This window comes from Vigna radiata, chromosome 7, assembly GCF_000741045.1.
Source record: "Vigna radiata var. radiata cultivar VC1973A chromosome 7, Vradiata_ver6, whole genome shotgun sequence".
NCBI classification, from domain to species: Eukaryota; Viridiplantae; Streptophyta; class Magnoliopsida; order Fabales; family Fabaceae; genus Vigna; species Vigna radiata.
Window position 1 is genome coordinate 4,111,666 of NC_028357.1, and position 9,610 is coordinate 4,121,275.

A 9,610-nucleotide genomic window follows, 5' to 3' on the forward strand; every position below is an offset into this window, starting at 1 on the left:
GGAGGAGAATACGTGGTGGGAGAAGCACAAACCTAGGCTAAGACACATGAAGACCCACAATTCTGTGTTAAATTTTCTTCCATTGTCTCTTTCCTTTTTTTCTTTCTTTCTTTCTCTCTCTCTCTGTCTCTGTCTTCGTGCATCTCACTTTTCTGCAATAACCACAAAGCTCTTTCATTTCTTCATCCTTCTGATTTTTCAATTTTCAGTTATTGGATCTCCCTTGCTTCTTCTGATCATCTTCACTTTCAATCCCTGGAGCTTCAGAACTCCTGCTCCTTCTTCTCCCTCGTCTCAGGGTACACTTTCTGCTTCCATTTCAAGTAATTCTTCCTTCTTCTTTTATTTATGTCTCTATTTCGTTTCTAGTTATTCTTCCTTTTAGAATTTGTTAGGGCCTTGAATATTTTACTGAATTTCCAGATTACGTCTTCAATTCTTTATTGTTGGTTGGTTAAATCTATTAATTTGTCTTTTCAGTTTGGTCTCTGTCAAGCATATACTATATACTATTTATGCTTGAAAGAATCCAATCTCATAACATGTCCAAAACTGATTCTCTCTCTCTTTAAAAGAAAAAAAAGATTTGTTTTATTTCATTTGTTAGTTTCATTACAATTTGGGACGTTTTAAAATTGGCTCTGATTAAAGATACTATAATATAAGCGGTGATGTACTTCATGGGAAGTGTTGATTTCAAGAAAAGTTTTCTTTTTGGATCTAAGGATCGAAAAAGGATCTAACCATATGTGTGATTGATGATCACTCTAAGACATCATATGCATAGTGTCCGTGAGTGAGAACTCTTTTTTTTTTTTTTTCACTTTTGTTCTAAATTTTTCCTCCTTACATGTCAGTTACCAGAGGCGCATTTCTGGTTTATTGATTGGCAATGGGAGCTACACTGGGAAAGAGTGACTCGCCAAAAAAGGGTTGGATGCCAGAAACCAAGCTAGAAGCTAAAATGGTCGAAGCAATGCAGCGGAGGGAGTCCCATGGAAGTTCTGTGAAATCATTCAACACTATAATTTTGAAATTCCCGAAGATTGACGAGAGTCTTAGAAAATGCAAAGCCATATTTGAGCAGTTTGGTAGGTTTCCACTTCCAATTTACAGTTTTTTAAATTGGGCTTTTATTCAACAATATATTTGACTTGAAAGCAGATACCATAAATTTCACTTCAGAGCAAGAGTAAGCGATAGACGTCTTCTCGGAATCATTTTTATTATGCCTCTGTCATGAAAGACTGCAGCTAATCCTATGATCAAACACTTCAATACTGATTGAAATTCAATTAGATTGTATGCACTAAAACTGAAAAAAGTTTGCTCATTTTTGTGGTCTGACCTGTTATCCGTTGAGCACATTCATAGGCTTTAGCTGTGAAGCAAAAATTTCTAACACATTGTTTTTGTCAGCACTAATGGCCACTCAAATTGACTCATTGGCATTTAGATCTGTTATAACTCTTAACAGCTGTGTGTTTATACCTTTTCTTGTAGACGAGGACTCTAATGGGACAATAGATCAAGAGGAGTTGAAAAAGAGTTTCAGTAAGCTGGAAATGTCTTTTACCGAGGAGGAGATAAATGATCTTTTTGAAGCATGTGATATTAACGAGGATCTGGGAATGAAGTTCAATGAGTTTATCGTGCTTCTTTGCCTTGTATACCTTCTCAAGGATGACCCAGCTGCTGTTCACGCTGTATCCTAGCACACATTATCTTTGCTATATTAATTTCATTAGTATGAGTCTATTTATTAATGTAGTTTGAAATTCTTAAAGAAATCAATTTTGAAAGACAAATTAACTAGTAACCTGCTCTTATGTGCTGATTCATATTTGAATTTGTTGGGGTTTTACAAGTTTATCTACTGAAATTGAATCTAGATTCTTGTCTTTTTTCAACCTGTGCCTCTGATGTTTTATGCTTAATGAACAATTCGGTTCTATATGTTTAATCATTTTTTCTGTTATGGTCTTGCTTTGCTCTTTCATGCATTTCTTCATACTGGTCTTCATGGTATGTTTGATAACATTTAGCCTTGAATTTCCATGTTTTGCTGCCTCTTTAAATTGTTTGCCATAACCTCCCTAGAAATCACAAATTGGGATGCCACATCTGGAGGCAACATTCGAGACTTTGGTTGATACATTTGTATTCTTAGACAAGAACAAGGATGGCTATGTCAGCAAAAATGAGATGGTCCAAGCTATAAATGAAACTACAACAGGGGAACGTTCTTCCGGACGAATAGCCATGAAAAGATTTGGTCAGTTTTCTCTCCCTCTCCCTTTGTGTGTAAATAACGGCGTGCACGCAAACTCATTAAGGGCATTCAAGCATGCTTAAACACAGAAATACTCATTCTATCAGGGTGTGTTATGTATTTTAATTTTGAAATATAATGTAACATTCTTACACAAGAAAAGTCAGTGCCTCTTCAATGATCACAGACGAAAGAACATCATTACATATAGTTTTCAAGCTAGATCATAACACAACACACTTATTGGAAAAGATTAGCAAATGGAAACATTTAAGGAACTCACAGATCATGATAGGTACCATGAGTTGTTTCTGTTGCAGAGAGTTTGTCTATTCATCTGTCATATGATTCTGTTTCTAATCGTGAGTATTGAATGAAATATAGAACTATATTTTAAAATGTCAGTATGAATGTCTTGGTATCTCAGTTTTTACTTTACATACTGAAAAATGAAAAACCTATCATTGCTATAAACTTCCAAATTATAATTCCAAGACTTTCTATACAGTAACAATCCAAAAGCAATCTTGTCTTTTTTGTTTCTTCCTAAAGTAGTATTTTATTTACTAATAAGGATTTTTGTTTTCTCTGCAAAATGGACAGAAGAAATGGATTGGGATAAAAATGGAATGGTAAACTTCAAGGAGTTTCTTTTTGCTTTTACAAGTTGGGTTGGAATTGAGGATGAGGAAAATGAAGAGGCCTAAATCTTGTCATCTAAATATCTGACTGCCTCTCAGCCCAAACAAGCAAAAGGGCTTTTCCAGTTTTCCCTTGCAATAAAGGCCTAGTTGCTACATGTTGAATTTTGTTGAAACTACCATTCGTGAACCTTCACAATGTAAATAGTAAGTGTAGAACTAGGTGAGTATTGAAGAAATATTCAAATTTACATGTTAACTGTTACCATAGTGATTGTATTGGTTGCTGCTGTTTTCTCTTTCTCGTGCATATATTTCTCATTTGGGCTTAGTATTCTACTATGAGAATCCTTTGGTACTACACCAATGAGAGGCAAACAGGGGGAACTGCATAACTACTCATGGATTTATTAAATTATTTGGCAATAACATGCTAGTGCTGGTGGTAAAATTGAAACAGTAAAATATAAAGAGAATCATTTAACAATATTTTAACATACCGAAAAGATGAAAATCCAAAGATTGATTCATCTACTTAGTAGTCCTTCAATTCCTCGTACTCCCAACACATGGTAAACCTTCTCTTTGTCGCCTTTTCAGTTTCTAGTTAATTAATTGATTGATAGTGTAAGATTACGTGTTACGACATGGAGATGTTTGGTTTATTTAGTTGTTAATCAACCATGGTTGGACCCTAAAAAGGACAACCCTTGGAGAAGGGAAAAAGCACAAGCAGCCACAGGATTTGCTTGGAGCCGTGCAACCGTGACAGTGACCCATCTTTCCCTAGAAACAACATGGTAATGGTAACCGAAAGTTTTAATTTTAAAAGTTCTTGAAATAACATTCCGAAATATGTACTAGATTGTTTTAGAAAGTTTATTCTAGGATTAAATATGTTTTTAGTCCCTATACTTTGGGGCGATTTTGGTTTTAGTCCCTCTTTCAAACTAACGTACAATTTAGTCTTTTAATTTTAGAAAACTCTGGTTTTAGTCCTTTTTACCAAATTTTTTTAACTTTATTTGTTGTTTCAAGCACGTTTCATTATAGCATTTGGATTGTTTACACTGTTTGACACATTTTTGCTTTAATGTTAACTGAGAAACGCGTTTGAAACAACAAATAAAGTTAAAATTTGGTAAAAAGAACTATAACCAGAGTTTTCTAAAGTTGAAGGACTAAATTGTACCTTAGTTTGAAAAAGAGACTAAAACCAAAATCGTCCCAAAGTATAGGAACTAAAAACATATTTAACCATTTATTCTATAATGGAAAATTCAATATTATAATGAAGGATGCAGAAAAGAAATGCTAAGAACAAGATATTAGGAGTTAATCGATCACAGTAAATTTTAATAATTCTTATTATTGTGTTGCTATATTAGTGGGTTATGTGCTTACTCAATGTTCACAATTACTCGAGACATCTTGTTCATATCTTATACTAGAGGTATCTATAAATGTACGAAAATTAAAACTTTGTTAGAAGTTAAAAAATTTTCATACCATATGAAATTTAATTACAAATTTTATCTTTTTAGTGACAAAATATCTAACATTTTTTGAAGCACCATTTGATGAGATATAATTGATTTAAATCAATTTTAGTACTAGAAAAAATTGACAAGTGACTTGTTTCTATATTTATGGGAAATGTAATCATTTGTTTGTTTTTCAATTGATTCAAGTCTCATTTCCTTTAATGTTTTTTTAAACAATGTTTAGGAATTTCGTTAAATGATATGCTAAATTTTGTTTTGATTTAACATAAATAATGAAAATTGTTTCACTATTTAACACTTGTTTTTATCAAACTATATTTGAATTGTATTTTTTTGTTGTTGTAAGTATAATTATAGCTACTACCTACTAGCAATTATAATACATTAACACTTTTTATGGAATGTTTCTATATTACATTTTTTTGTTGTTGATTTAATTCTCAATGGAATGTTTGCTTGACTAATCTTTATGTAACAACACCATCCCTAAATACACATAATCACTTTTTAATTTTCTTTTTTTGTCTCATATAAATCATTGAATTAATATCATTGTAGCCTTTTGGTACAGTGAGAAATGAACTTTATTATATAATCTATAATACCTCTTAAATATTTCATTAGTCCTACAAGTCACTGAAATGATCTTCCATAAATTCTGTTGTAATTCAATAACAATATCATTTATAACAACTGATACTTGTTTTATAAACAATAGTAAGTAAAAACCAGTTATATCACTATTAATAAAGAATGCAAGTACTCTTAAGTAAGAATAAGATTTCCCATGGTGTGGTTCTTCTACAATGTTTTTATCTATAATCTTTCTTCTACTTTATATGAACACATGTATTTTTTATTTATTAGAACTCTTAAGTGCTTGTTTACTTGTAATATGCAATTCAAATATGCTGAAATTTTAAAAAATAAATAAACATTAATAAAATAAAGCAAGAAATCAGAATTTATAGAAAAATTATTGGCTAACAAAAATAGATAAAAAAAAGTAACATACCAATACTATACAATTTAAAAATTATAGGAATTAAAGAGAATACAATTATACCTAAAATTTAGACAACCTGGTAAAAGTTTAATAACAACCTTGGACTTTACAAATTAAGATATGGAATTAGGTAGAAGGGTCTGAAAATCCTCAAAAGTGGAAGAACAGTTGTTTGGAAAGATTGCACATGAATGAGAATAATTTACTTCAAATGAAACGTGCAAACACGAAGGAAGGACTTAACAACAAAGTAGACCTAAATAAAACAATTTATCTGTGATTCCACTTCGAAAGTATGATTTTCTTATAAATAGGATAAATTCTAAAAGCAAATGTGGATAGAAACAAATATATTTCTTACGTTAACAACAATAATTTTCTATTACTTTTTTCCTTATTCTTTTGGCTCTATAATTTATTTATAAGCATTTAGTATTATTTGTATACAATTATATTGCGCATGTTCTTGTTATTTCCATATTTACAAAATTAGCTTAGTATAATCTTATGTCTCCAATACTAATTTTTATTCAAATTAATAATATTCAAAAACTACCATTGTTTTCAAACTATTTGCCAAAATCTTCTATCAACTTTACTTCTTTCATTTCTTTTTGCGTGTGTTCCTTATCATGGTGTTGTGGTTTCGTATGGCTATTTGTAACTGTTATATTTTATCTTTTAATTTTCATCTTAAGGCCTTGTGTGAATACAATATGTCTAGCATGATGGATAATAGTGATTCACGTAATAAATTAGCAAGAAGTAAAGGAGATGATGTTATTAATCGTTGAATTGAAGTGTGGATATGTGCATGTTTGTTGTGACTAATATGGATGAGAACTAATAATGTATGTGTTTAATATATGAGATACATACAAAGTTGTTATATTATTATCTTGTTTTTTAGTTCTTTTTAACGTTTTTAATTTTAAATGAATAGTAAAAATGTAAAGTTAATAGTTAATTGTATATGATAGCATGGTCCTTTCGGGGGTGAAAATATAATGATTATATATTTTATATTGTAGTAGACCTTATAAAAAAAATATCCCAAGACTAAATATAACTATGCATATTAAAAACCAAATAAGATGAGATTAATAGAAACCAACATATATTTAATATGCTAGTTTAATTTTTTTTCTTATAATTTACATGCATTTTAATATTTATATTGATTTTATTTTTTATGTCCACTAATATTTAAGAATTTAGTCAAAACATTTGGACGTGAATATACATGAAAAATTAAGACATTATTGATGAATTTGTGCAAATTTAGGACAAACAAGTCATAGAACTCGAGTTTCAGAATCAAAATTTGAGCACTGAAAGATGATTTAAAATAAAATCATATTTTTCTTCTATAGCTTAAACAGAGAATATGATGTTTCAACTACACGATGAAAACTTCATCACGAAGCAATATGAAACACCAAGTTCTGGAACTCAACCATAGAGAAAACCTGCCATTGAAGAAAGCTTCGTAATTGAGCCGTAAGAACATGGTCCAAGATATAAGGAAACCCTCCATGGAAGAAAAACTCATGAGATGGGCCACCATGTTTGGAGTTACAACCAACCTCCAAATTTCTATAAATTAATGGCAGACTCCCTTTTTTATATATGGAATTCAATATCTAGGTTCTTAGTCTCTATCTAAAGTCTCTCTCTCTCACTTCACTTGTAATATATTTTATATTAGAGGAGACATGGGAAAGGACAACAACTCCTAGGAACAATTATTATTAGAATTATCATGAGTTGTTGAACATCATAGTGTTGGTATTGAATGTAGTACTGTGAACTTTTGTATTGGTATTGTTTTATTGCTTTATACAAGTATTCATTCATATGTTAGTGATTAAATTTGTATTTCACGTGTGATGAACTAATCAATTATATCTTGTATATATAACTCGAGTTACATGAAAGTTAATTCATCTTATAGATCAATTGAGTCATCTATTGTTAGGTGGTAGACATGCACCTGTATATTTTAACTAGTGGTAGAGTCTTATTCAAATTAATGTAAAGAGTTCATTCACCAAGAATGATGAAATTGCGCTGAGTTTGAATATCTTTAGGTCCTAGGTTGCAAATATGGGTTTAGGATTACATTAGTGTACTTCCAAGAATAATGAATGAAGCTTTTTAATTCAATGAAACACTAACCACACTTAAGAACAAAGTTGTGGCATCAAATTGTCAACACACTTTATTTTATTGAGTTATCCATTTTAATTTGAAGTTATGGATCAGCATATTTTACAATCAAATCATTTTAGTTGTAAATCCAAATATAATCACAAGTTCTTACAAAAGTTGATCAAATACCTATGGATATAACACTTGACATTATAATTGAACTAGTGTACTTGTTGGTGTGATTGCTCCTAACTCGGGGGATTATCAAGTTTTTGGCGTCGTTACCAGGAATTTGATTCTAAATTTTTGTCAAAATTTGTGATAATTTTAGATTTGTTGTAAATTTGTTCATATTTGTTTTGTTCGTTTAAATGTTATAGGTTAGTATGTTATGCTTACATATTGTATTATAAAACTGTCATTGCTCATGTTGATTTAAATCTCTACAATTCATTTTAATGTTGTATCTAGTTGATGACAAGTAAAATTTATTTTTATTGTAGGATCAATTGGCTATGGAATATTTTCATATATACATTACGTATAGATTGTTTTCGACTATGATTAGTTTTGTTACTTTAGTCGCTTTAGAGACCTTTTTTTTTGGATTGATGGAGTTATACATTGGACCTTAGTTCTATTGGTTTTGGTTGTTTTTTACATGGAAATAGTTTGTTGATGCTAAACTTAGAATACACTCTGTGGATATGTTTCAAATTAATGCATCTATTTCACAATTATTATGCATTTTTAGCTTTGCTTTGGTTACTTGGTTCTAGTATGTTGTTGCTTTTGTTCAAGTTCCTCTACCACGTGCTTTTGTTTCTCGTTTATGGTTTGAATGATCTTTACTAGGATAGGATTAGCTTGTTAGTTTTGTTGCTTTTGGTTGTTCTATTGGTTTAATCCTTGGTTAGTGTGTTAATTCAAGCTTATATTAATGTTTTGTTACTCATTTGTGGCCAGATATTGGTTGACTACATAGAACAATTTAGGTTATATCCTTGATTTGATGTTGGTTGCTAGGCTATTTTTGCATATATAACACTAAAATAAGGAGGAATGAACTAAAAACTAAATAAACTATAAAAAATAATTGAACCAATATAGAACGACGCTTGTTTTAGAAAACATATATAGTAAAGTAAAGTTAGAGCGTTTGTATTTTGAAAAGCGTTGTCTATCAAAGGAAAAATAGAGAACACTCGTTGTAAAAAAAACACTATCTTTTGGATAATAGATACGTAGTGCTTATGTTTCCCCGCGCTTTCGATTAATAAACATTGCTGCAACAGATAATGCCTAAAAAGCGTCATCAATTAGGAAAAAAAGCATCTCTATTAAATATTTTGGCGTAGTGTGGTATGAAATATGTGAATTGGGGAAATTTGATTTGGTTGGATGAGGTGTCACTAGCTAAAATTTTGGTTCTTTAGAATTTGTTGTATGGTCATTTACCTATTGATTTGAAGGTTATGAAAAAGGATAGATTTTATACTTTATGTGTTCTTTGTATGGTAATAATGTTGAATCTTTCTCTCATTTGTTCTTTCATTATTTTATACGATTGTGGGCATGGTTAAAGAAAACTTTTCAAGATTTGTAGTTTTCTTCTTTAGATTTGAGTTTTTAGTTTATGAAGTTTCCTTATAGTCCTTTGCTTAAAGTGATTGTCATTACTACAATTATTTGGATGATTTGAAGGATGAGAAATCACATGAGGTTTCAGGATTCAATTGCGATCCCTTTTGATATTTTTTAAATTAAGGAGTTAATGTATATGGTTGAAAATAAATATAAGAAACATAAGAATAATACTATCTCTGGTTTTTTGGTGTTAAATTTTCTCAATATTCATACTAGGAAAGGTAGGGTAGTTTCATTTATGGAAGTAATATGACAAGTTTCATCTATTAATTGACTTAAAGTGAATATTGGTGGTGTAACTATGATTGTCTTGATTTTTCTCTATGTGTTGGTATTTTTAAAGGAAGTCAGTGTGAACATGTGAGTAGTTTTTCAACTATTTTACAAG

The 9,610-nt window shown here is 30.3% G+C and overlaps 1 protein-coding gene across 4 annotated transcripts; it reads left to right on the plus strand.

Moving 5' to 3' along the window:
* Positions 1 to 3,252, plus strand: LOC106765731 (probable calcium-binding protein CML21). 4 transcript variants are annotated; one of them, XM_022782885.1, is made up of 6 exons: positions 1 to 66; positions 210 to 299; positions 858 to 1,091; positions 1,504 to 1,706; positions 2,101 to 2,275; positions 2,876 to 3,252. In XM_022782885.1, exons 3-6 carry the CDS (start codon positions 893 to 895, stop codon positions 2,977 to 2,979), a joined length of 681 nt encoding a protein of 226 aa, XP_022638606.1. In that variant the 5' UTR covers positions 1 to 66; positions 210 to 299; positions 858 to 892; the 3' UTR covers positions 2,980 to 3,252. The 4 variants fall into 4 exon arrangements, with proteins under 4 accessions (XP_022638606.1, XP_022638605.1, XP_014505930.1 ...); XM_022782884.1 differs by having other exon boundaries at positions 46 to 64; positions 210 to 323; XM_014650444.2 differs by lacking the exon at positions 1 to 66 and having other exon boundaries at positions 73 to 299.
* The last annotated feature ends 6,358 nt before the right edge of the window (positions 3,253 to 9,610 follow it).

Bases quoted from the DNA above. Each gene is read 5' to 3' on its own strand.
- LOC106765731 (XM_022782885.1), top strand. From the start codon at position 893: ATGGGAGCTACACTGGGAAAGAGTGACTCGCCAAAAAAGGGTTGGATG. The intron at 1,092-1,503 runs GTAGGTTTCCAC...CTTTTCTTGTAG, and splicing joins AGCCATATTTGAGCAGTTTG to ACGAGGACTCTAATGGGACA. The intron at 1,707-2,100 runs GTATCCTAGCAC...TAACCTCCCTAG, and splicing joins ACCCAGCTGCTGTTCACGCT to AAATCACAAATTGGGATGCC.